This window comes from Schistocerca gregaria, chromosome 4 (assembly GCF_023897955.1).
Source record: "Schistocerca gregaria isolate iqSchGreg1 chromosome 4, iqSchGreg1.2, whole genome shotgun sequence".
Classification (NCBI taxonomy): Eukaryota; Metazoa; Arthropoda; class Insecta; order Orthoptera; family Acrididae; genus Schistocerca; species Schistocerca gregaria.
The window spans coordinates 484,850,789-484,878,537 of record NC_064923.1 but is presented as its reverse complement, the minus strand read 5'-3'; the positions used below and the strand labels follow the sequence as shown (position 1 = coordinate 484,878,537).

The 27,749-nt window shown below is 44.0% G+C and overlaps 1 protein-coding gene across 2 annotated transcripts in view; it reads left to right on the top strand.

Moving 5' to 3' along the window:
- Window positions 1-27,749, top strand: part of LOC126266658 (glutamate receptor 1-like) — a 380,473-nt gene that overhangs the window by 315,640 nt on the left and 37,084 nt on the right. For both annotated transcript variants that reach the window (XM_049971075.1, XM_049971074.1), the window contains exons 12-13: window positions 13,953-14,047; window positions 19,852-20,363. In XM_049971075.1, the coding sequence (XP_049827032.1) occupies window positions 13,953-14,047; window positions 19,852-20,363 (607 nt within the window). The remainder of the gene's footprint in view (window positions 1-13,952; window positions 14,048-19,851; window positions 20,364-27,749) is intronic.

The following is a 27,749-nucleotide window of genomic DNA, read 5'->3' as shown; positions in this document are numbered from 1 at the left end:
TGAAACGTATTGACCTTGACGCTCTAACAGCCGATTGCTCAGAAATCTCACGGCATCAAATAATCAGAGAACCTACAATCGACGGCAAAATTAATGAACTTGGTGATAAACTCATTGCCCTCTATGACAAACATGCACCTGTGCGCACAGTCCGTGTAAGAAAATCTCCTGCTCCATAGCTGACAGCTGAATTACGTCAGATAATGACTAATAGGGATGCTGCCCACAGGCGTTTCAAGGCAGATCCGAAACCCGAGCGTTTCGAAGAATATAGAAAGCTACGGAACAGAGTGAAACAATGCATTCGCAATGCCAAAATCAGGCACGCTCGCTCCCTTGTGTGCAGCGATCTGACATCCACGATTCCATGGAAGAATCTCCGTAGCTTGGGGGTCGGAAAGCAAAATCGGAAACTACTTTTCATGTGTCAGCTAACGAATTAAATTCTTCTCTGCACCTCTGAATACCAGCACGGCTGATAATTACCGTCCACAAGAATCCCCAAACAGGATAACTAACAACGATACCTTCCATCTAAAATATGTAACAACAAATACGGCAAGAAAAGCAATAATGAGTATCTCTTCTTATGCAATAGGCAACGACATTCTCGGTATAGCCATGATTAAGAATGTTGCCGATATCTTAGTACCTGTCTTAACTGACATATTTAATTTTTCCCTCGTGAACGGAATATACCCCACTGCATGGAAAAGAAGCACAATTCGACCCATCCCTAAGATCGAAAACTTGCAACTGCCTACTGATTACCGACCAATCAGCATACTGCCTGCTGTTTCCAAAGCACTTGAATATATTGTTCATGACCCAATCACTGAACACTTGCATGAATTCAGTCTATATGACAAATTTCAATCCGGTTTCAGTAAACATCGCAGCACAAACACTGCTCTAATTAAAGTAACTGATGACCTGAAATATGCCATCGACAATCGAAAGGCAACAATATTGACGCTACTGGATTTCAGCAAAGCTTTTGACACTGTTAACTTTGACATATTGGTCAGAAAAATGCAACAGCTTAATTTCTCTGATAGTGCAATGAGATGGTTTGAAAGCTACTTAAAAGACAGACAGCAATGTGTTGTCTGCGTAAATGAAAAATCTTCCTGGAAACATGTTTCTTCGGGAGTGCCACAAGGATCAGTCTTAGGACCACTTTTGTTTCCTTTATATGTCAACGATATTTCGTCGGTTCTGTCCTCCTGTAAATATCATTTCAATGCCGACGACCTCCAGCTCTACTTAAGCGTCAGACCTGAAGATGTAAACACTGCAATCGCTCTGATGAATGATGATCTGTCGTCAGTAGTGACATGGGCGAAAAACCTGGGGCTTAAATTAAATGCAAAAAAGACGCAAGTAATCTTAATAGCCCATCAGAAATTAATAAGTTCAGATTTCCGCGAACGGCTACCTCCTATTCTGCTCGACAGTACTCCAATACCATATCAGAAAACAGTGAAGAACTTGGGTGTAACTTTGGATGAGCATCTCAACTGGGCGGAGAATACAGTCGCAGTGTGCCGAAAGACGTCTGCTTGTCTCTATGCTCTCAACAAGTTTCGGAACATATTTCCACAGGACTTGAAACGCCAGCTCGTGCAAGCACTCTTTCTACCGAACCTCCACTATTGTGATGTGATTCAACAAGGCATGAGTAGTGAAAACAAAAGACGGCTAGAGCTAACCATGAATGCCTGAGTGCGTTACACCTGCAACATTTGCCGATATGATCATGTTAGTGCTTCATACTCCGAGCTATGGTGGCTGCGGCCGTACAAATTGCGTGACTACCACACTCTATGTCTACTTCACCGACTCCTCGTCGCGCAAGCACCCCAGTACCTTGCTTCAGAGATTAAAAACCTGTCATTCCATCATAATCGAAACACGAGGTCACTCTTACTTGGTATCCTAACTGTGCCCACTCACAAAACAAAAACTTTTGCAAACTCCTTCTCAGTTGCTGCTGTCCGCCTCTGGAACAAACTGCCCCTTACCTTGAGAAAAATTCAATCTCCTGCTGCTTTTAAGAAGTTGAAGCATTTTCTACTGTCATCCTCATAAAGTTCTCCACAAAATTAATGTACAAGGCCAATCCTCTCATCTGTCAAATAGCTAAGCTAGCGTCTCCTATCTTGCTCCTGAGATGCCTTCCTCTTCATCTATCTCTTAGCCATGCAATCTCCTTTCCCTTTATATTTCCTTTATTATGTTTCATCATGTCTCTCTATTCTTCTCCTCCCTTCACCATGAGTCTCCCTCATACTCCCTGCTGCCAGCACTCCTATCTAAAATCTTTCTCTTCAATAATGTTTTTTCCAGGTGTACCTTTCTAATTGTTTATTTCACTTTTTGTACTAGATGTAGCTTAACGTGCCTACTAAAACATATGAATGTAAAATAAGTAGAATGCCTGGTTAGATGTAAGAGAGGGCCTGATGGCCCTAATCTTGCCAGGTTAAATAAATAAATAAATAATGCGCGGTTTTCAGACTTAAAGGCTGAAATTTGAGGAGTTGCTTTTAGATATTCGATGTGCACTCATATGAACTGTAGTCAATAAATTTGGGACATTTACAATTGTTTGCAGACTGCAGTCTAATTATCTGCATTTCCTCCCTCCACGGAATCAGGGACAGCTGGAAACGATATGATAAGCAAAACCTTCTTCGCCACACTCACAGACTGGTGTGTTACAACATCACAAACCCTGTAGAAGCATGGCATATGGAACCTAGCCAGTTAATACTACACCATATCTTGAGTAGGGTCAATGTCGCACATACTGAGCCTGTTTTAACTCTTGGGAATATGCTGTATACCTCCATTTCAGTGCTTGTTGTGTCCCAGTCAGACTGCTATCCATCTAATCTCCAGACTCGTAAGTGTGTCATTACGAAAGAGCTCTTGTGATCTCGTAAACTCTATTATGTTCACGCCCCAACCAATACAACGCTGACCTGTGCCTTACACCGATACTCATTTTTTTTAAAAATTTTTTTATTTACACGTCACGTTCCATAGCACCTAATTGAGGGGCAAATCACCAAGGTCATGGATAGAAACAGTACACGAAGTTAAAACATAAAAGTAATAAAAGATAAAAACAAAATTTTATGAACCCAAAGAAAGTCAAGCTATAAGTCTAAGTAAACGCAGTCAACAATACAACGTAAGAATCAGCTTAAGTTTTCAACGATCTCCTCAACAGAATATAAGGAGTGACCCATGAGGAAACTCTTCAGTTTAGATTTGAAACTACGTGGGTTACTGCTAAGATTTTTTAATTCTTGTGGTAGCTCGTTGAAAATGGATGCAGCAGTATACTGCACACCTTACTGCACAGATTTAAGGAAGTCCGATCCAAATGCAGCTTGGATTTCTGCCGAGTATTAACTGAGTGAAAGCTCCTTAGTCTTCGTAATATGCTGATATTGTTAACAAATTGGTTCAAATGACTCTGAGCACTATGGGACTCAACATCTGTAGTCATCAGTCCCCTAGAACTTAGAACTACTTAAACCAAACTAACCTAAGGACATCACAAACATCCATGCCCGAGGCAGGATTCGAACCTGCGACCGTAGCGGTCGCGCAGTTCCAGACTGAAGCGCCTAGAACCGCTTGGCCACACCGGCCGGTATTGTTAACAAGAAACGGCAGTAAAGAATATACATATTGACGGGCCATAGTCAAAATACCCAGACTAGAGAATAGGGGTTGACAAGAGGCTCCTGAACTCACACCACTTATTGCCCGAACCCCCGTTTCTGAGCCAAAAATATCCCTTTAGAGTGGGAAGAGTTACCCCAAAATATAATACCATAAGATGTAAGAGAGTGAAACTAAGCAAAGTAGACTAATTTTTGTGTCGAATGATCACTTACTTCAGATACCATTCGAATAGTGACAGTGGCAGCATTAAATCTCTGAGCAAGATCCTGAACGTGGGTTTACCACGACAGTTTACTATATGTCTGAACACCTAGAAATTTGAACTGTTCAGGTTCACTAATCTTATGCTCATTCTGTGAAAATAAAACGTCTGGTTTTGTTGAATGTGTGTTAGAAACTTTAAAAACTGAGTCTTAATGTGATTTAGCGTTAGTTTAATTTTTAGAAGCCATGAACTTATGTCATGAACTACTCTCTTTGAAACCTAGCCAGTGTTGCACACAACATCCTTTACTACGAAGTTATTGTCATCAGCAAACAGAAATATTTTAGGGTTACCTGTAATACTAGAGGGCATATCATTTATAGAAATAAGGAACAGGAGTGGTTCCAACATTGATCCCTGCCCCCCCCTCCCCCCCCCCCCCCCCCACTTGAACGCACCCCACTCAGACCCCACATCACAGCCATTTTCAAGATTGTGAATAATGATCTTTACTGTTGCTAAAGTAAGAGGTGAACCAATTGTGAGCTACTCCCTGTATTCCGTAATGGTCCAACTTCTGGAGCAATTAATCGTGATCAACAGAATCAATCGACTTAGTTAAATAAAAATATACGCCTAGCGTTCGAAACCTTTTGTTTAACCCATCCAGAACCTCACACAGAAAAGTGAATACAGCATTTTCAGTTGTTAAACGGCTTCTAAAGGCGAACTGTACATTTGATTGCAAACTACGTGATATAAAATGATCAATTCTCTTTACATACACGGCCTTTTGAATACCTTTAGCAAACACTGATGGCATAGAAATAGTTCTAAAATTGTCTACATTACCCCTTCTTCCCTTTTTATAAAGCGGCTTTACTACTGAGTACTTTAATCGTTCATGAAACTGACCATTCGTAAAGGAAAAATTACAGATATGGCTAAGTACATGACTAACATGTGCAGCAGATACTTTAATATTTTGCTAGGCACTCCATCATATCCATGAAAGTCCTTAGTTGTCAGTGATTTAATTATTGACTCAATCTTCCCTTGTCTGTATTTCAGACATCAATCTCGGAATGGCATTTGCCAAGAGAGTTATATGATTCCCTGTAGAAACTAAATTCTTGTTTAACTCACCAGAAACGCTCAGAAAATGGTTGTTAAATATTGTACATATATCTGGTTTATCAGTAACAGAAATATTTTTACTTGGAACTGCCTTTATACCGACGACCTCGTACTGTTGACCAGACACTTCCTTCATATGTGACCATATGATTTTAATTTTTTCCTGTGAATTAGCTATTCTATTTGCGTACCACATACTGTTTGACTTCCTAATAACATTTTACGCACCTTACAATACTGTTTGTAATTGGCTACTGTAGCTTAATTGTGACTACTTCTAACATTTTGATATAATTCCCACCAGTCAGCTACCCAAGCTGCCTTTTACTGCTAATATCCGGTTCAAATGGGAAGCAACTTTTAAACAGCATGAGAAATGTGTTGAGGAAAATACACTCCTGGAAATGGAAAAAAAACACATTGACACCGGTGTGTCAGACCCACCATACTTCCTCCGGACACTGCGAGAGGGCTGTACAAGCAATGATCACACGCACGGCACAGCGGACACACCAGGAACCGCGGTGTTGGCCGTCGAATGGCTCTAGCTGCGCAGCATTTGTGCACCGCCGCCCTCAGTGTCAGCCAGTTTGCCGTGGCATACGGAGCTCCATCGCAGTCTTTAACACTGGTAGCATGCCGCGACAGCGTGGACGTGAACCGTATGTGCAGTTGACGGACTTTGAGCGAGGGCGTATTGAGGGCATGCGGGAGGCCGGGTGGACGTACCGCCGAATTGCTCAACACGTGGGGCGTGAGGTCTCCACAGTACATCGATGTTGTCGCCAGTGGTCGGCGGAAGGTGCACGTGCCCGTCGACCTGGGACCGGACCGCAGCGATGCACGGATGCACGCCAAGACCGTAGGATCCTACACAGTGCCGTAGGGGACCACACCGCCACTTCCCAGCAAATTAGGGACACTGTTGCTCCTGGGGTATCGGCGAGGACCATTCGCAACCGTCTCCATGAAGCTGGGCTACGGTCCCGCACACCGTTACGCCGTCTTCCGCTCACGCCCCAACATCGTGCAGCCCGCCTCCAGTGGTGTCGCGACAGGCGTGAATGGAGGGACGAATGGAGACGTGTCGTCTTCAGCGATGAGAGTCGCTTCTGCCTTGGTGCCAATGATGGTCGTATGCGTGTTTGGCGCCGTGCAGGTGAGCGCCACAATTAGGACTGCATACGACCGAGGCACACAGGGCCAACACCCGGCATCATGGTGTGGGGAGCGATCTCCTACACTGGCCGTACACCTCTGGTGATCGTCGAGGGGACACTGAATAGTGCACGGTATATCCAAACCGTCATCGAACCCATGGTTCTACCATTCCTAGACCGGCAAGGGAACTTGCTGTTCCAACAGGACAATGCACGTCCGCATGTATCCCGTGCCACCCAACGTGCTCTAGAAGGTGTAAGTCAACTACCCTGGCCAGCAAGATCTCCGGATCTGTCCCTCATTGAGCATGTTTGGGACTGGATGAAGCGTCGTCTCACGCGGTCTGCACGTCCAGCACGAACGCTGGTCCAACTGAGGCGCCAGGTGGAAATGGCATGGCAAGCCGTTCCACAGGACTACATCCAGCATCTCTACGATCGTCTCCATGGGAGAATAGCAGCCTGCATTGCTGCGAAAGGTGGATATACACTGTACTGGTGCCGACATTGTGCATGCTCTGTTGCCTGTGTCTATGTGCCTGTGGTTCTGTCAGTGTGATCATGTGATGTATGTGACCCCAGGAATGTGTCAATAAAGTTTCCCCTTCCTGGGACAATGAATTCACGGTGTTCTTATTTCAATTTCCAGGAGTGTATTACATTTGTCATCTATGTTATCGGCACTATAAATATCCTGCCACTCTTGTTCCATGACGAGTTCTGAAAAACTTTTCTATTGCCTTTGGAGTAACTTTCCTACATAATTTGAAATTATATGTGTCATTTGTTCGAGTTCAAATGCCTTTTAGTGTTAAAATTTACTAAAACAATGCCCATCTAGTTACGAAGAATGATAAAAGTATTGTCTATGGCTGTTCTACTGTTCCCTTGCACCCTAGTTGGAAAAAACACAGTCTGCATCAGATCATATGAATTCATGAGATCTACCAACATCGTTTTTCTGCATAGTCATATACAAAATTAATACTGAAGACACCACATATAACTAACTAATTTCTGGTTCTTCTATAAAGTGAAGGAGATACCCCGAGAATTATCAGCAAACGTTCGATAATTGTCGGTGAACTTCATGTATTCGTTGCACTGTTCCTTGTAGCCCTACAGCTGAAGGTAATGCATCCAAAGACTGGCACCAAATCTTACAACTGCACTGGAGGTAACTTCATGATATGCCATACAACGCGCAGTGGTAATTTACACTGAGATAACAAAGTCAGGAGATAGCGATAAGCACGTATGCAGATGGTGGTAGGATCGCGTACGCAATGTATAAAACGGCAGTGCATCGGCGGAGCAGTCATTTGTACACAGGTGATTCATGTAAAAAGATTTCCGATGTGATTATGGCCACTCGATGGGAATTAACGGACTTTGAACGCGGAATGGTAGTTGGAGCTAGGTGCAAGGGACATTCCGTATGGAAGACCCACAGTGTCAAGAGCGTGGCGAGACTACCAGATTTCACGCATTACCTCCCACCATTGACAACACAGTGGTCGACGGCCTTCACTTAACGACCGAGAGCAGTGACCGAGCGAGGTGGCGCAGTGGTTAGCACACTGGACTCGCATTCTGGAGGACGACGGTTCAATCCCGTCTCCGGCTATCCTGATTTAGGTTTTCCGTGATTTCCCTAAATCGTTACAGGCAAATGCCGGGGTGGTTCCTTTGAAAGGGCACGGCCGATTTCCTTCCCAATCCTTCCCCAACTCGAGCTTGCGCTCCGTCTCTAATGACCTCGTTGTCGACCGGACGTTAAACACTAACCACCACCACCACCACGACTGCAGTGGCGTTTGCGTAGAGTTGTCGATGCTAACAGACATGCAACACTGTGTGAAATAATCGCAGAAATCAATGTGTGACGTACGTCGAACGTCCAGTTAGGGCAGTGCGGCGAAATTTGTCGTTAATGGGCTGCGGCAGCAGACGACCGATGCGAGTGTCTTTGCTAACAGCACATCAGCCTTAGCGCCTCTCCTGGGCTCGTGGCCATATCTGTTGGGCCCTAGAGGAGTGGGAAACCGTGGCCTGATCTGATGAATCCAGATATCAGCTGACAGTAGGCATCGGGTGTGGCACAGACCCCAAGAAACCATAGACCCAAGTTGTCAACAAAGCAATATGCAATCTGTTGTTGGCCACAGTAGTTCGCAGTTGGTTCGAAGAACATTCTGAATGATTCGAGTGGACTCCTTGGCCATCCACATCACACGACATGATTCACATCGAGCATTTATTGGACATAACGGGTAGGTCAGTTTGTGCACAAACTCCTGCACCAGCAAGGCTTTTGCTATTATGGACGGCTCTCTGCAGCAGGACTCAATATTTCTGCGGGGGACTTCCAACGACCTGTAGAGTCCATGCCGCTTGGAACTGCTACACTGCGCCGGGCAAAATAAGATCCGACACCATATTAGAAGGTATCCCATGACTTTTGTCACCCTATTGTATTATCGGCAGTGCTAGTACGGGCTTTCTTTTGCATAGTTTTGGCCACTTTCTGACTAATAGATTTTACAGGTTCTAGAAAATTCCTTTTCTCATCTAGAAAAATGCCAAGATATCTATAAGAAGTGTTATGTTTAATACGGACTCCGTAATGCCTCTGGGAAGAATTGCTGGTGAGAAAGTCTTTGCTTCACAAGTGTGTAGTTCGTTTTATAATCATCTACAGTCAGTTTGTCATTTGTGCACCACCGCTGTATCTGAAAGACCACATCGTTTGTCTTATTCTCAAGCCTCAGTCTAGAGCCCTTAGTCACAACTACTTGGACGTAATCCGGATACGCAACGGGACCTTCAACAGAATCAGCCCCGTTTAACAAATATAAGAGAAGTGCAATACTAAAATCCCAGAAAAAATGAACCAATTATGGATTCTTTGGGAGAGTTCTCAGAAATCTTTCCCATAACCTTGTTTTGCCTCACAAACCAGTGGACAGCAAGAATCGTAACATCTTTTAATGTACCCTTCATGATCAGAGCTCCAAATGCCATATTCCAGCAGGATAATAAAAGACCACACACTGCTGTGGTAGGATAATAAAAGACCGCACACTGCTGTTCACGCAATAAACACCTGCCCTGTCCCCTGATTTGTGGCCCATACAGCATATCTGAGATGCGATGGGAGGCGCATACTGTCATACCAGCCCAGCCAGCACTCTTCCTGAACTGATACAGCATGCGTTTCAGGCACATAAAGAAATTCAAAGGCTATTTGTTTCGTCTGCCGCTATGGCCGAGCGGTTCTAGGCGCTACAGTCTGGAACCGCGAGACCGCTGCGGTCGCAGGTTCGAATCCTGCCTCGGGCATGAATGTGTGTGATGTCCTTAGATTAGTTAGGTTTGAATAGCTCTAAGTTCTAGGGGACTGATGACCTCTGAACTTAAGTCCCATAGTGCTCAAACCCATTTGAACGATTTGAGTTATTTGCTTCCATTCTACGACACGTATTATTGTGTATTCATGCCCGAGTGTGTCACAATGATGTTGGGGCGATCAGTTTTGAAAGGAATGAACGTTAATCATTTAACACCCCTAACGTGATGGACATCTCCACCAAGTCTGATGATTATCGGACTGCTGACATAAAACGTTTCTGAGCATCGTACCGCGTCATAATGTAAAATTGTTTACTAGAGAAACCAACGTTTTGCCCACCGTCACTGTCTAGATAGAAGAAGACCACTGCAACCATGGCCGAAATGTTTGTTCCTCCAGTAAAGTTTCGTATATTACGACGCGCTACGGTACTCAAAAAACTACACTACTGGCCATTAAAATTGCTACACCAAGAAGAAATGCAGATGACAAACAGGTGTTCAACGGACAAATATGTGATACTAGAACTGACATGTGATTACATTTTCACGCAATTTGGGTGCATAGATCCTGAAAAATCAGTACCCAGAACAACCACCTCTGGCCGTAATAACGGCCTTTACACGCCTGGACATTGAGTCAAACAGAGCTTGGATGGCGTGTACAGGTACAGCTGCCCAAGCAGCTTGAACAAGATACCACAGTTCATCGAGAGTAGTGACTGGCGTATTCTGACGAGCCAGTTGCTCGGCCAGCTTTAACCAGATGTTTCCAGTTGGTGAGAGATCTGGAGATTGTGCTGGCCAGGGCAGCAGTCGAACATTTTCTGTATCCAGAAAGGCCCGTACAGGACCTGCAACATGCGGTCGTGCATTATCCTGATGAAATGTAGGGTTTCGCAGGGATCGAATGAAGGGTAGAGCCACGGGTCGTAACACATCTGAAAAGTAACGTCCACTGTTCAAAGTGCCGTCAATGCGAACAAGAGGTGACCGAGACGTGTAACCAGTGGCACCCCATACCATCACACCGGATGATACGCCAGTAGGGCGATGACGAATACACTCTTTCAATGTGCGTTCACCGCGATGTCGCCAAACACGGATGCGACCATCATTGTGCTGTAAACAGAACCTGGATTCATCCGAAAAAATGATGTTTTGCATTCGTGCGCCCAGGTTCGTCGTTGAGTACACGGTCGGAGGCGCTTCTGTCTGTGATGCAGCGTCAAGGGCAACCGCAGCCACGGGCTCCGAGCTGATACTCCATGCTGCTGCAAACTTCGTCAAACTGTTCGTGCAAATGGTTGTTGTCTTGCAAACCCTCATCTGTTGACTCAGGGATAGAGACGCGGCTGCACGATCCGTTACAGCCATGTGGATAAGATGCCTGTCATCTCGACTGCTTGTGATACGAGGCTGTTGGGATCCACCACGGCGTTCCGTATTACCCTCCTGAACCCACCGGTTCAATATTCTGCTAACAGTCATTGGATCTCGACCAACGCGAGCAGCAATGTCGCGATACGATAAACGGCAATCGCGATAGGCTACAATCCGACCTTTATCAAATTCGGGAACGTGATGGTACTCATTTCTCCTCCTTACACGAGGTATAACAACGTTTCACCAGGCGACGCCGGTCATCTGCTGTTTGTGTATGAGAAATCGGTTGGAAACTTTCCTCATGTCAGCACGTTGTAGGTGTCGCCACCGGCGCCAGCCTTGGGAGAATGCTCTGAAAAGCTAATCATATGCATATCGCAGCACCTTCTTCCTGTCGGTTGAAATTCGCGTCTGTAGCACGTCATCTTCGTGGTATAGCTATTTTAATGGCCAGTAGTACATACATAAGAGGGACAATCAATACGTAAGGTCACTTTTTTTTTAATGTAGGTCGGTTTTATTCTGAATTCCAGTACACCATAGTCTCTATTCAATGTGACGGCCCTACGCTGCCTTACTGGGAGGGCTTTTATGCCCGCATGGTACCACGACTGATCGACGTTGAAGCTAACATCTTGCTGCATCAATAGCGTGCTCACCATCTACCTTCTGCCTCCCGAAGAGTGCAAACTGATGGAAGTCAGAAGGTGCAAGATCCGGGCTGTAGGATGGATGAGGAAGAACAGTCCAATGAAGAAGCTTAGAGTGCTCCTTTCTGGTACTCAGACTTGTGTGAGGCCTTGCGGTGTCATGGAGAAGGAGTAGTTCGTTAGCATTTTTGTTGCGACGATCACGTTGAAGTCGTTTCTTCAGTTTCCTGACGCTGTGTGTGGCCGGCGGCACGTAGGAGATCGGACGAGTTTGCGCGACCTTATTGCGATGACGACAGAAGCCTCACCCAACGACTCACCGTTCTCTTATTCACCGCCAAGTTTCCGTAGACATTCTGCAAGCGCCTCTGAATATCTGCGATGCTCTGGTTTTCTGCCAAAGGAAACCCAATGACAGTCCTCTGATTGGAATGCATCTCCGTTACAGACGACATTTTGAAGGCTACGTATAGCTCCACCACCTATCGGAACTTCATGGAACCATAAACGCTAGCAGTCCAAAAACATATTCCGCATTTTTTTTCCTACAGAAATTGGCCGATAAAAAAAGTGTTGTATTACTTAATGAACGCCCATCGTATACATGTAGAGCGTTTTCAAAAGTCTGGAAACTTAAAAAAAATTATTGTATACGGATGAGTAGCATTACAAAATAATGATATATATATATATATATATATATATATATATATATATATATATATATATATATATATATATAGTTTGAAAGGGTGAAGTATTAATTCTTTTTCTCATTGAAGATGTGACATGTAGTTCCACGCATGGTAGGTAGGTGGGATCATAATGAATGCAGTGCTTTCTGGAGCTGAGAAGGCGTTCTCCGTGCTAGAATTTGACAAAACAAAGAGTGCAACGAATGTCCAGCTAAAATTTAGGATGAAATACGGAAAAGCAGCACCAACCAGAACGGCACTCTACAGCTGCCATGCAAAGTTCGTTGAAACTGGGTGTTTGTGTGACGAGAAAAGTGGTCTGCAAGGTGTGAATGCAAATGACATGGAACGATTGAGAGAAACTTTGGCAAGAAGTCCGGCAAAATCTCTACGCAGAGCTTCACGTGAGTTGGAAATATTGACAACGCCTCTGTGGCGTGTGTTACGTAAAAAATTAACATGAAACCATGCAAACAACAGTTCGTACAAACGTTATTTGCCAAAGGCAATGACCACCGATTCGAGCATTGCTGTACATTGCTGGTGGAAGATGATTGTCTCTGAATTCGATAATTCTTACGGACGAGACAACATTTCATACAAATGGGAAAGGAAATAGGCACAATTGTAGAATTTGGGGAACAGAAAACCCACATAACGGACACGAGCGAAATTCTCTGAAGATCATTGTTTATTGTAGCATTGCTCACAAGAAACTTTATGGGCCTTTCTTCTTCTATGAACTATCTGTTACTAGAGAGTCCTTCCTTTAGATGTTACTGGTTAATGCCACTGTTGCTAACAGAATCATAGAACCTTGTCTTTCAGTTACATGGTACACATTACGTGTTCACGGTGGTATGAGGACATATCTGAACACAGTGCTACCCAGTCATTGGACTGGTGAATGTGGAGTAGCAAACCAATGTGTGCTAAAATGCCCTGTTAAGTCTCCAGATATTAATCCTTGTGATTCCTTCTTATAGAGCTATGTAAGAGTCATTTTGTATGTCCGTCCTCTTCCAAGTGATGTGGATTTTAAAAAGGAGAACTCAACAAGCAACAGCCGCAGTCTCGGAAGACATGTTGCCCCTGTGTGGCAAGAGTTCGATTATTGCGTCAGCTTTGGAGGATCACACATGGTTTCCACATGGAGTTTTTGTGAAGTGCATGTCGTTATAAAAAATCTTACAAGATTATAGTTTCAAATTATGTACACTGATACTTTGCAATACAACTGTTTCGGCTACAATAAAGTTTTTAAAGAGTTTCCGGACTTTTGAAACACGCTATGTATATATTCTAACAGAATGGACCAAAAGGTCTAATCCTTGAATACATGATGATGATGATGTATTGTAACTGTAATTCTTGTCTTGCTGTTTTAAACCTTTAATAGGAGATTAGACTTCTTAATGTGCAGATTATGGCAGCATTTTTAATTTTTAAAGTCGGTCAACAATTATACGAAGTGTTGTAAATCAAATTTCTGTTGCTCCTGGAAGCCGTTAGATAAGCAACCTGTAATTGGTGCTGTGTGACCGAGCAACGGTTTTAGTTGTTTAGTTAGAAAGATAGTTGTCGTTTGTTAATCCAAAGACACCACTCCAAGTACTGCCCGTGCTTGCTGGGATCATGCTTTTGATTGTGCGCCGTACTGTTGCAGATGAGCTCCGGATCGTGAAGGACGGCCAATACGGCGCTGAGAACCCGGACGTTGAAGGCGGCTGGGACGGAATGGTGGGGGAGCTCGTTCGCAGGGTAAGCCACTTGTAAGACATTGCCGTAGCAACACAGTAAGCCTATCACACGCACAGCTCCTCCTTTATCATTCACAATTATTTCAGCCATGTCGTGCTTTCGTAACGGGAAAGTCTCGTACACATCCTATTTGACAACTTTTAACAAAGAGTCATATGCACCTACAGCCACTGCCACAGTCTGCAAACAGTTGTGAATTGTATGGCGAAGATTACTGCCGACTGCACCTCTTATCAGATTTTCTCGTGTTCCATTCCCGTATAGACTATGGCGAAGAATAACTCCTTACAAACACCTGTGACAGGTTAATTTTTGTAATCGTGTCCCCGCAGTCACTACTGGAACGATACGTTCGGAGCAAAAATGAGAACATGGATTTTCTTGAATTACAGCGCCAAATGCCAAGAATCAGAACAAATGTTTAAGACAAAATGTACGTAGTTTTTTATGTAGAATTTGATTCTGCAATAAAAAATGGGACTTCTCATTTGAAATTTTAAAGTTTCCATCCACCCCACCCCCAGAGGGCTGGGGTGTCGGGCTAATTTTTAGCACCAGCACATGTCCCCCTCGAAAATAATCAACTTTGGATTCTACACATTTTTGCCTGTGAAGCTTATTTTTTCGAATTATCCTGGTTTGTCAACATAAAATTTACACCCTGTATTTCTAGATCCCTCGTTAATATTGGTCTTGACAGTTTGTAAGCTACCTAGCCCGAGGCATGGCGACGCCTATTGTCTATCTCAAGGCGTCTGTCAGTTCAGGATTTTCACCATTTCCGCGATTATCTTCTTTGAGTCAAACTTCATCCATTTTAAAATAGTTTACTGTCTGACACAACCATATAAAATTTCAAACTGAAATTACCCGTGTCGGTCGTTCTCAGCTATCTCCAGAACATGAGAGGGAGCAGAAGCTCACTTACAAGCACATTGAGAAACCGGCTTTTTGAAATACACTTACGAGTGAACGCTTCTTCCTATGATCTGAAGATGGTGATGGCGCGAGACAAGCAATGTGAAGTGAATTTTAAGGTCACAGACGTCTCCACGACTTAAATGTGACAATTCGTGGTGCAAGTTTTCTTGTGCATTCAGTACTCCTGTCAGTCCTGTTTGGTATCACTTCGCCACACTTCAGCAATATTCCGTGGTAGGTCGCATAGTTTTCTAATGCATATCCTTTTAACACTAATTGCGTTCTCTGCGACGTAACCAGTGTGATCATTCAGTTTCATACCTCTACATATAATTACTCCCATGTGTTTTGCAAGAGCTGACTGATTCCAACTGTTGCTTATTGATATCATAACCATAGCATACTAAGTTTTTTTAGCGTTTTCTGAAGTCTACGCTTTTGTATTTCCAAACATTTAAAGCAAGTTGCCAAACTTTTCATCACTTTGAAATCTCACCAAGCCATGGCGTGATATTTGTGCAATTTTAACCAGATAATACTTCATTATAGATAGCTACTTCACCTGCAAAAGTCTGAGATTACTGTTAATAATACCTGTCAGGTCATTTATGTACAATGAACCCCTCCTTGGGTGCGCCAGAAGTTAATTCTTATCTGCCGTTGGTTCTCCATTCAAATTAACACAAGGAAAACCTCAGCCGAGTCTTAAATTTTGTTAAATACACCAAACGTTCGTGCCTTAGTAAGAGTTGATGTGGCACTGAGTCATATGCTTTCTGATAGTCAAGAAGTAATGCATCCACCTGACTTCCTTGATGCATGGTTTTCAGGAGCTTATGTGAAATAAGCGACACTTTGGTCTCTCAATACTGGTCGTTCTGGAATCCATGATGTTCTAGATACCTCACTACATTTGAGCTCGGATTATCTTTCTATAATTCTACAATACGTAGATATCAATGATAATGGATATTTTGTGAAACTCTTCTGGTATCTTGCTTGTAAATTGGTATGATGTGTGATCTGTGTTCTCTCCCAACCACAGAGTACAATTTTTATTCAAGGAATCTATGGTGTACAACGGTTAAGACAGGAGGTATGTCACCTGCAGATTTGTATACACAGAGATTCCACCGTGTCCCGAGACCAGTTCAATTTTAGTTTCTCAACGATACTTACACTGATATCTACACTCCTGGAAATTGAAATAAAAACACCGTGAATTCATTGTCCCAGGAAAGGGAAACTTTATTGACACATTCCTGGGGTCACATACATCACATGATCACACTGACAGAACCACAGGCACATAGACACAGGCAACAGAGCATGCACAATGTCGGCACTAGTACAGTGTATATCCACCTTTCGCAGCAATGCAGGCTGCTATTCTCCCAGGGAGACGATCGTAGAGATGCTGGATGTAGTCCTGTGGAACGGCTTGCCATGCCATTTCTACCTGGCGCAACTCAGTTGGACCAGCGTTCGTGCTGGACGTGCAGACCGCGTGAGACGACGCTTCATCCAGTCCCAAACATGCTCAATGGGGGACAGATCCGGAGATCTTGCTGGCCAGGGTAGTTGACTTACACCTTCTAGAGCACGTTGGGTGGCACGGGATACATGCGGACGTGCATTGTCCTGTTGGAACAGCAAGTTCCCTTGCCGGTCTAGGAATGGTAGAACGATGGGTTCGATGACGGTTTGGATGTACCGTGCACTATTCAGTGTCCCCTCGACGATCACCAGAGGTGTACGGCCAGTGTAGGAGATCGCTCCCCACACCATGATGCCGGGTGTTGGCCCTGTGTGCCTCGATCGTATGCAGTCCTGATTGTGGCGCTCACCTGCACGGCGCCAAACACGCATACGACCATCATTGGCACCAAGGCAGAAGCGACTCTCATCGCTGAAGACGACACGTCTCCATTCGTCCCTCAATTCACGCCTGTCGCGACACCACTGGAGGCGGGCTGCACGATGTTGGGGCGTGAGCGGAAGACGGCCTAACGGTGTGCGGGACCATAGCCCAGCTTCATGGAGACGGTTGCGAATGGTCCTCGCCGATAGCCCAGGAGCAACAGTGTCCCTAATTTGCTGGGAAGTGGCGGTGCGGTCCCCTACGGCACTGAGTAGGATCCTACGGTCTTGGCGTGCATCCGTGCGTCGCTGCGGTCCGGTCCCAGGTCGACGGGCACGTGCACCTTCCGCCGACCACTGGCGACAACATCGATGTACTGTGGAGACCTCACGCCCCACGTGTTGAGCAATTCGGTGGTACGTCCACCCGGCCTCCCGCATGCCCACTATACGCCCTCGCTCAAAGTCAGTCAACTGCACATACGGTTCACGTCCACGCTGTCGCGGCATGCTACCAGTGTTAAAGACTGTGATGGAGCTGCGTATGCCACGGCAAACTGGCTGATACTGACGGCGGCGGTGCACAAATGCTGCGCAGCTAGCGCCATTCGACGGCCAACACCGCGGTTCCTGGTGTGTCCGCTGTGCCGTGCGTGTGATCATTGCTTGTACAACCCTCTCGCAGTGTCCGGAGCAAGTATGGTGGGTCTGACACACCGGTGTCAATGTGTTCTTTTTTCCATTTCCAGGAGTGTATTTCAGTTATCTTTGCTCAGCTGAAAAAATCTAATTTGAGCAATATCCTTTGATCTTCAGTTGTGAATGAATATTTACAACAATCCTCCGTTTCAGTTCCTGTGTCATTCACTATCTGTACATTAACTTTGGTGCCATCTACATGAATTTTCGAAAGTGACCTTGGCAGCAGCCTCACGTTTCTTCAAAAACCCTTATTTTTGTCAATATGTCACATGCTTCGCTCCAACATTGTGAATTGCATATCGACAGCGCTTCTTAGGGATCATTCAGCCTAATCTGTTTTATGAATACGCCATCCACGGCAGATCTTGGCACCTAATATTTCTGTGCAACTTGTCGAAGTGGCTATTTTGAGTAGCAATAAATTCTGATGAATGTCCTTGATCGGTCCAGTAGAAATCGTGTTTCCATGCGTTTCACGCACGTTTCCAGTGTACCAAAACTGTACGTGTAATGCACGATTGTGATACACATGATGAAACTCGGTTTGGGTTATAATCCTCTCGCGAAACAGGGCTGATAATGTCACGGTGCTGGTTAAAATGACGACACAATGCGAAAACCTTATTGTCCAGCAGCTATATGTGTTTGTTCTGATTCAACACACCTGCCACTTTAACGAAAGGAACCATTATTTCATAATTTAGAAAAGAAAATAAGATTACAAATCCTCTTCCAGTTGTCAAATCCCTTTGCAGACAGTTCCTCAAAAAGGCCTTTCGACCACTACAGCACCATGAATCATCCACATAATGGTAGAAACCTCATTCGTTCGACCAGATAACAAGAGTGCAACTCCCTTCTCCATAGTTAGTGTCTTCGCCCATTACTGCTGGGCACGGGCGAGCCATGGTGCCTACGTACAGCTCTGTTCCAAATTTCCATAAGAGAGAGTTTCTGGCCAGCAGCGCGAGTTGTAGATAAGAACCGGGACTTTAATTTGACCACTAACTGTATTAGTTTTACACTTCCATCCAGGGCATTCTCAAGAAACCTCCGTTGGTCGACCCACTGTCAAGCTCCATAAACCACCACTAGGACTTACGCCAGAAGAACTAAATTTTTTAAGAAGGGTGACACTCTCCGATGACGAAAATCTTTATCCAGCGTCTTTTGCAACCCAGTGAAAAGAACCCATGGTAAACTACATGGCAGAGTCGCCGATATTGTGATCCCTTATTTAAATTAACGCATTCATACAATAAGTTCAGCAAGTAGCGTGTAAGACAAACTACAGGTTGTGAAAGGACGAGGTCTGCAGTTGGTCAGACATAATCATTGACCAACGCAGGTCCCACATACCAAGCATGAGACCTAGGTTCTCATCTCCAAGATCAAAATCGGCACCAGGCACAGGAACTTTTCAGTTTCCGATCATATCAGGCACCAAGCAGAAATGCCCAACTCCTGAAATGTTCAGAGGTGTAGAAGGTGGATTAAGTTACTATCACCACCCATCCTGGTAGTTGTCAGTCTATGCCCGTAATTCACTGATCAGGATGATGAGTCCATGCTATCCTCCCCACACATTTCGGTCAAAGAAAGGGTATCAGTCTCTTTCGTAGCTGGGAGGTATGGAGCTAGTTAGAGGACAAAATCATTGAATGTTAAGCCTTCATTAACTTCTCTGGTGCTTTTTGATCCGGAGCCATTTTTTCATGCATCATGAGCCAGCAAGTACCTGGACACCTAAACCCAAAGGTGTATCCAGGAGTTCACAAAGCTTGAGCCAGAATCTTGCACCAGAGACTCAGACATAGCCACGAGCTTGTACTCATGACAACGGTTCTAAATCCCTCACAAATAGCCGTTTGCTAGTGTTGATGTAAAACACTTGTAGATTTGAATGTCTACCACAAACGACGGAAACTGTTCGCCAGTACACTGTGATAAATTCGAGTAACCTGCCATGTTCTTCGCAACATGCTCTCTAGCACACCAGCTAGTAACGGCGCTTTTTTCTTATTATGGCCTTGGTTCTTTTCTTGCAAGGGGTATAGGAGACAGTCGGTTCGCTGTGACACATCCGTGAATAATCTTAACACTGTTCTACACCTGTAATCGTTTGGCATCATGATACTTATTACGGCGGGAAAGCCTTCGAAGTCAAATGTGTCACAACAGTATCCAAATAGTATTTTTTGTGATGGAGAGTGAACAGCTCCAAAAGTTTGAAGTATGAATAATAAAATGACTATGCTTGCGAACTGTGACATTTCTCATCTCTTTGCCAGTACTACAAACGATGAAATTTTATTCCCAAGGAAGCAGATATCGCCATCGCATCGATGACGATCACATCCGAACGGGAACGAGTGATCGACTTCAGTAAGCCGTTCATGTCTCTCGGCATCAGCATCATGATCAAGAAGCCGATGAAGCAGAAGCCGGGCGTGTTCAGCTTCCTGAACCCGCTGAGCAAGGAGATCTGGGTGTGCGTCATCTTCTCGTACGTGGGCGTCAGCATCGTGCTGTTCATCGTGTCGCGCTTCTCGCCGTACGAGTGGCGCCTGCCGCAGCCGCCGTTCGACGAGACGGCCGGGCTGGCCATCGTGGGCGTCGGGACGCCCGGAGGCGGCGTCGCTGCCCTGGGCATCGGCCCGCTAGGCAGCGGGGGCGGCGGGGGTGGCGGCGGTGGCGGCGGTGGCGGCGGCGGTGGAGGCGGCAGTGGCAAGACGACCGACTGCAGCGCGCTCACCAACGACTTCAGCATCCTCAACAGCCTGTGGTTCGCCCTAGGAGCGTTCATGCAGCAGGGCTGTGACATCACGCCCAGGTGAATTGTCCAACGGCAAGTATGGAGACACATTCTGCCCCGTCAGACAGTGTGCTTGCCTGCCCACTTATGTTTCAACTCATTCATTCGCTCATTAATTTCCTAGAGGTTTCATCTTCTGAAAGTAACTATTCTACTCAGCCACTGCCTACTCTTTGTGTATCTCCACAATATTTTAATCTTTCCTTGTTTTGGTGTTCACAAACTATACTTTTACTGGGCATCCCTTCGTTTATTTCCCTTGAAACTTTCCCGTCTCCTCTATATCTCTTTTGCTACGCAACCTTCCCTTCTACAATAACCTATGAAACCTTCCCTTAGGATTTCTATCACTTGCTTAATAATGACAAATGAAATCTTCCATTTGAAATTAATTCTCTTTCTCAATCTTCGCATACAAATTCAATTGCTGCCTATTAAAAGTGACTTTCTGATTATTTCGACGAAACAGAATGTGTCGTCGTCGTGGCCCTCAGTCGTTACTTGCAATAACCCCAAACTGTTCTTTACCTTTTTTGCTGTTACTGGATCGCCATCTGACTGCTACATCCAACTGCGACATGAATATACTTACTATGTTTCACTATACTCTATTAGCTGATGCTGGGCTGTCATAATAAGTGGCTGTATTTATTACCAAAGCTGGCGTTCTTCTTTAATAGCAAATCTCACGTTATTCTTTATTTAATTTGACTGAAGTTACGTAATTCATAGTTAATCTTTTTCTTGACAACAATAAAATTTTGCAAAGTTTTACGCTGACGGTTTTTGGGATGGATTATAATCAGTAATACAATATTGCTGGCAAAAAATTAATTATATTCTGAAAGAAATGATTTTACAAACGTTCAAATGGGACTTTACAACTAGCATTGCGCAAACATATCTTCAGTGGTCTTGAGTTTCTCAAAAATAAAAAAAAATTCAATAATATTAGTTCCTCTTATGATAATAGGTACTTCCGTTTATAATCTCTTGTAAATCATAGCTGGTGGCTGACAGCCGGCCGCGGTGGTCTCGCGGTTCTAGGCGCGCAGTCCGGAACCGTGCGACTGCTACGGTCGCAGGTTCGAATCCTACCTCGGACATGGATGTGTGTAATGTCCTTAGCTTAGTTAGGTTTAAGTAGTTCTAAGTTCTAGGGGACTAATGACCACAGCAGTAGAGTCCCATAGTGCTCAGAGCCATTTGAACCATTTTTTGGTGGCTGGCAGGCACACCGCTCCTCTCAACCTCTCGCTTCAGACCTGCTACCGACTCGCTTCACTTCTCGCTTACTACTGACTTCCTAGGAGCGCTAAAGTGCGATCTCGCCGCCAACAATGCTTTCTGGTGCAGACAATCCCTGCTACCATTACAAAATGTATCAATGCGCGGTCTTTCCCGCTCTTTTCTTAAAATGTATCCATACGCTGTCTCTCCCGCCCTATTTACAATTAAATCAATGTGCGGTCTCTCCTGCCAACAACACTTCCCTGCAACCACAATTATTTCCAACATGACAAGTATTAATTATTCCTACTTAATCCTATTAATAAAATATAAACATCTTTAATAAATTGTGGTTTGACAATAGACAACAGAAATATACACGTCTCACACCCTTATACTTTCAAACACATTCATTAGAAAGGTGTTCGATATAAAACTATGAGCTAAACGTTTCCAACTCTTTCTCTCTTTAATCAGACCTCTGTTTCCCTTTATGTTCAGTAATACTTTTTGGTTTGTTTCTCTCTCCATCCATTTTCCTTCTGGCCGGTTCTCGCCATAGTATCAATGCAGGGTTATTCTAAATGATGGACCCATTTACAAAAATTCGTATGTATTCAAGTACAGATCCAAAATGAACAAGCTTTACACCAATGAAAAGAGGAAGTTTCAAAGTTTTTGGAGGGTGGTGACGGGCGGGCGTTGATAGTTCCAGAAGCGGCCGGTAAGATTCACGCGGCAATAGGGCCGCCATTCCGTTTTACTGTCAGTTGTGAGTGAGATGGAAACAGTGGAGCACAAGGTTTTCTGTGTTCTTGAGGTCACGAAAAGTGAGTCGTAAATTGCAGTGCAGAGGGCATTTCTTATCAAATTCCGTATTCAACCACCAACTCGCAAAAGCATTAGCCGTTGGTTTAAGCAATTTGAACAGACTGGGAGTGGGTGCAAAGGAAAAAGCACAGACCGACTGCGTGTGTCAGAGGATGATGTCCGACGGATTCAAGAAAGTTTTGTGCCCGGTCCCAGTAAGTCTACCAATAGAGCCAGTCGAGAACTTGTAATGCCACAACCAATTGTATGGAAAGTTCTGAGACGGCGTTTGCTGTACAAGCCCTACCGATTGCAACTTGTGCAGCCTCCCACCTCCAATGACAAAGAGAAGTGTCCCGCTTATGTAATAGCAAAGATGTCGGATAACGCATTTCTATATCGTCTAATTTTTAGCGATGAAGCGACGTTCCACCTTAGTGGAAAAGTCGACAGACACAATGTTCGGATATGGGGTTTGTAAAATCTACATTCGCCATTCCAGCGTGAAAGAGACTCAACGAAGATCAACGTGTTCTGTGCCGCATCCCCAGTAGCTGTTCCCTCAAATTATGGAAGATTCCCAGAACTTCATTTTCCAACAGGATGGAGCTCCGCTCCATTGTCACCGTGAAGTATGAGATTTTATGAATGACTTCCTTCCTCAGCGCTAGATCGGTCGCAGGGGACTTGAGAACCTGGATCTGCACTTCTGACCACAGAGATCTCCTGATCTCACACCCTGCGACTATTTGTTATGGTGTTATGTGAAGCAAGCTGTTTACGTCCCGCCTCTACCAGCCACTCTGAACGATCTGCGGAATCGGATCACTGCTGCCGTGCACTCTGTAACAGCAGATACGCTTTCGCATGTGTGGGACGAGTTCGGCTACCGCGTCGATGTTTGCCGTGCAGCCAACAGTGGCCACAGGGAACATTTATCACATTTCTAATTATTAAATAATTATTAATAACTAATTCATTACAAATTATTTAATTGATTAAATTGATATAAGACGTTATGAAAAAGAGTTTTGAAACTTCCTCATTTCATTGGTATAAAGCTTTTTAATTTTGGAATTATACTTGAATAAATACGAAGTTTTGAAAATGGGTCTATCATTTAGAATAACACTATATTTATGTTGCCTCGAGTAGCTCTCCTGTTTCACCAGTGTCCAGCTTTTAGTTCCACAAAGAAGTATATTCTACATAAATGATTTTGTGTTGGATACCAGTATTTCTGTATCAATGTATTTACTTGTTAGGATGTGTTTTACACATGTTGTTTTTATTATTGTTACGCTTCTTTGTGCTGTCGTTAATCGTGTAATTGTAATAACAGTACTATACATCTACTTTGCTTCATTACTTTTAACATCATGAATCAATTTCATGTTAACTTTTTTTCTAACAGGCAATTTTTTATCTTTCACCTTGTTTACAACCGATTTTTTGTTTTGGTATATCTAATAGTACCCTCAAAACTGTTTGGACCTCAACATGTGTTGTTACTTTTTGCGCAGTATAACCTTGATTATGTCTTCAGCGAACCAAAAATAATTAAATAACAGTGAAAACTGGTTTTGTTTCGATCTATGTTTTTGAGAAGTACAAAACCAACAGCTCTCTATGCAAGCTGTTCAATATTCCTTGAGTGTTTGCATTGCCATATAATGCGACGCGTTCGCAATTTTCCCGTCTTCCCCCTCGTCTCGCTCAGGCAGCGAGGTGTGGTAGTGAGAGAAGCGTGCGAGAGAGATCTGCACACGAACGAATGCTCTACACCCATGGATAATTCTCGGCCGTCTCTGGTATCAGGGCACAGGGAAGGGATACGTGGCCAACTATTTGCGGTTTCCACTTCTTGTTGACAACTTGTGGCTCGATAAGAATCAGCGACAACCTGCTGGGGCTGTGTTTTCCGAGGTAGTGGCGGAAAGACAGCGCCAGTTGTGCATAGGCTGTCTGGTTGTTCTCGGCAGTGTCCAGTGAGATCACACACGACCCATCATACAGCAACGACGGGAGCCTGTAGCCGTCTTCCTGCTGATGCAGTCTGGCTGTTTCAAGATTTCGACTGCTTCTCTTATTTTTCGCGTGCGCATCCACGGCTGTCTTGCCAGTGCTCGTGTTTCTTGGAAGTTATAGCCTGCCCACAATCGCGCTTGTGCTCCGCTGTTGCTGATATGTTATTTTGCATCGACCAAACAAATCGCTCATGTTCTACTAGGCAGGAGCTAAGGTGCTAAAGGACTTACAGTTGCCCCAGTTACGGATACAGGGTACTTATAAATGGTGGAAAAATCAATTTTTTTTACTTTAATAAATTCTATAGTGTTTCCTGATTACATTGATATATACATTATACAGTTTCAAATGAAAAGTTACCTATATGTAGCAAATTTTAAAGTTACAGTCACTTAGGCCGCAACGCCCCCTTCATTTGTGTTACAACTAGTATTATTTCGAAAAGAGCCGTGAACTTTCTGTATCCAGCGATTATACATATGAAACATTGTGTATGTTGGTAATAGTGCACGTTTCTAGTGTTTGTAAATGATTATCTTTGCCAGTATTTACCTTTGTTTCGATGAAGCAGTTTGTTCGGGTGTTACTGAATGTTTGTGTCCCAAGTGCCACATGTATTTGTTGAAGTACATATCCTACGAACGTTATGCATAATTCATATGATGTGAATTTGAAGTTAGTATATGCAATGCGTGCAATAGTAAAAGGATAAAAGACTGCTCAAACGTTTTGTGGTTTGATGGACCTTCCTCCTCCTCTCAATAGATTAGCCAAGAACATAAAAATACTTTTAGATGCCTTGACGATTGTGTCTAAATCATCTATGAAAGATACAGTAGAAAAAACTGTAAATACTAGTGGAACCAGAGACATTGCTGTTGCACCTGCTGGGACATGGCAACATCGAAGACGTCGTTCCTTGAATGGTGTTGTGATACTTCTATCGAGAATGGAAAAGTTGTTGATGTTGAGTGCTTGTCTAAGTACTGCCACACCTGCTTTGGTAACAGTGAAGGACATGTTGAACATCAGTGTTCTACCAATTATGATGGTTACAGTGGAGGTATGGAGTGTCATGGAGCTCTAAAAATATTTCAGAGGTTGGTGCCCGTTTATGACGTTGGATATAAGAAGTACCAAGGCGACAGGGGCTCTAAAGCTTTCAATAAAATTAATGAATTCAACGTTTATAGTGCTAACTTGTTAACAAAACTGGAGTGTTCAGGACATGTGCAAAAGAGAATGGATGCTAGATTGAGGAAGCTACGAAGAGAACTGAAAGGAAAGTTGCTGCCTGATGTAAAATCTCTGTCTGACCGAGGCAAATTGACATAAACTGAAATAGACCTTCTTCAGAGTTATTACGGACTTGCCATTAGATGAAGTGCACCTCTGAATGATGTTACAGCAATGAGAAAAGCTGTATGGGCCATCTACTTTCGTTAGTTGTCCACAGGTGAACACTCTGTTCACGGACCCCTAAAGGAGCAGATTTTTGGTTTGGTTACCGAAAAGCAAAAGAAAGTCGTCAAATATACCATCATAAGCATAATCTTCCTGAGCCTATCACGAATGAAATAAAAGCAATTTTTAGAGACGTGAGTTACCATGTTTTGCTTAGTAAATGTCTTCATGATGGCACTCAGAATACAAATTGCATGTGGGAAAGATTACCCAACGATGTTTTTGTAGGACTAAATACCTAGCCGGTCGGAGTGGCCGAGCGGTGCTAGGCGCTACAGTCTGAAACCGCGCGACCGCTACGGTCGTAGGTTCGAATCCTGCCTCGAGCATGGATGTGTGTGATGTCCTTAGGTTAGTTAGGTTTAAGTAGTTCTGAGTTCTTGGGGACTGATGATCTCAGAAGTTAAATCCCATAGTGCTCAGAGCCATTTAAACCATTTTTGAACTAAATAAAAGTTGGTGTTCTAAATGCAGTGATACGTTTCAATGATGGAGTGATAGGAAGGATGGAAGTCCTGAGAAATTTAGGCATACAATTTGGCTCTAATATGGAAGATCAATTGCTTTCGTGTGACAGACTACAGGTGCATAGAGCTGAATGATCCGCTCTTCAAGTTAACAAAGAATCAAGAAGTGCTAAAAGGAATTCCAAGAGGAAGCTTGAAGATGAAGAAATGCTGCAGGATGAAGACTATGCTTCAGGAATGTTGTGAGGTACAATATAATTGGGCTCATGCGTCTACATCTACATGTACGTTTACATCTACATACAGGGTGTTTCAAAAATGACCGGTATATTTGAAACGGCAATAAAAACTAAACGAGCAGCGATAGAGATACACCGTTTGTTGCAATATGCTTGGGACAACAGTACATTTTCAGGCGGACAAACTTTCGAAATTACAGTGGTTACAATTTTCAACAACAGATGGCGCTGCAAGTGATGTGAAAGATATAGAAGATAACGCAGTCTGTGGGTGCGCCATTCTGTACCTGCTGCACTAGCTGCGCGTTGCCCTCTGTGGTTGCCGTACGCGGTCGCCTACCTTTCCAGCACATTCATCCGTCACATTCCCAGTCCGTTGAAATTTTTCAAACAGATCCTTTATTGTATCGCTTTTCAGTCCTTTGGTTACATTATACCTCCGTTGAAAACTTCGTCTTGTTGCAACAACACTGTGTTCTAGGCGGTGGAATTCCAACACCAGAAAAATCCTCTGTTCTAAGGAATAAACCATGTTGTCCACAGCACACTTGCACGTTGTGAACAGCACACGCTTACAGCAGAAAGACGACGTACAGAATGGCGCACCCACAGACTGCGTTGTCTTCTATATCTTTCACATCACTTGCAGCGCCATCTGTTGTTGACAATTGTAACTACTGTAATTTCGAAAGTTTGTCTGCCTGAAAATGTGCTGTTGTCCCAAGCATATTGCAATAAACGGTGTATTTCTATCGCTGCTCGTTTAGTTTGTATTGCCGTTTCAAATATACCGGTCATTTTTGAAACACCCTGTAGATACTCCGTAAGTTTTCGTATGGTGCGTGACGGAGGGCATCATGTGCCACTATTAGTCATTCCCTCCCCTGTTCCATTCGCAAATAGAGCGAGGGAAAAAGGACTATCTACACTCCTCCGTATGAACACTACTTTCTCGTGTTTTATCTTTGCGGTCTTATGTGCAATGCATGTTGGCGGCAGTAGAACCGTTCGGCAGTCAGCTTCAAATGCCGATTCTCAGTAGTGTTCCTCGAAAAGAACGTCGCCTTCCCTCCAGGGATTCCCATTTGAGTGTCGAAGCATCTGCGTAACACTTATGTGTTGTTCGAACCTACCGCTAACAAATCTATCAGCCCGCCTCTGAATTG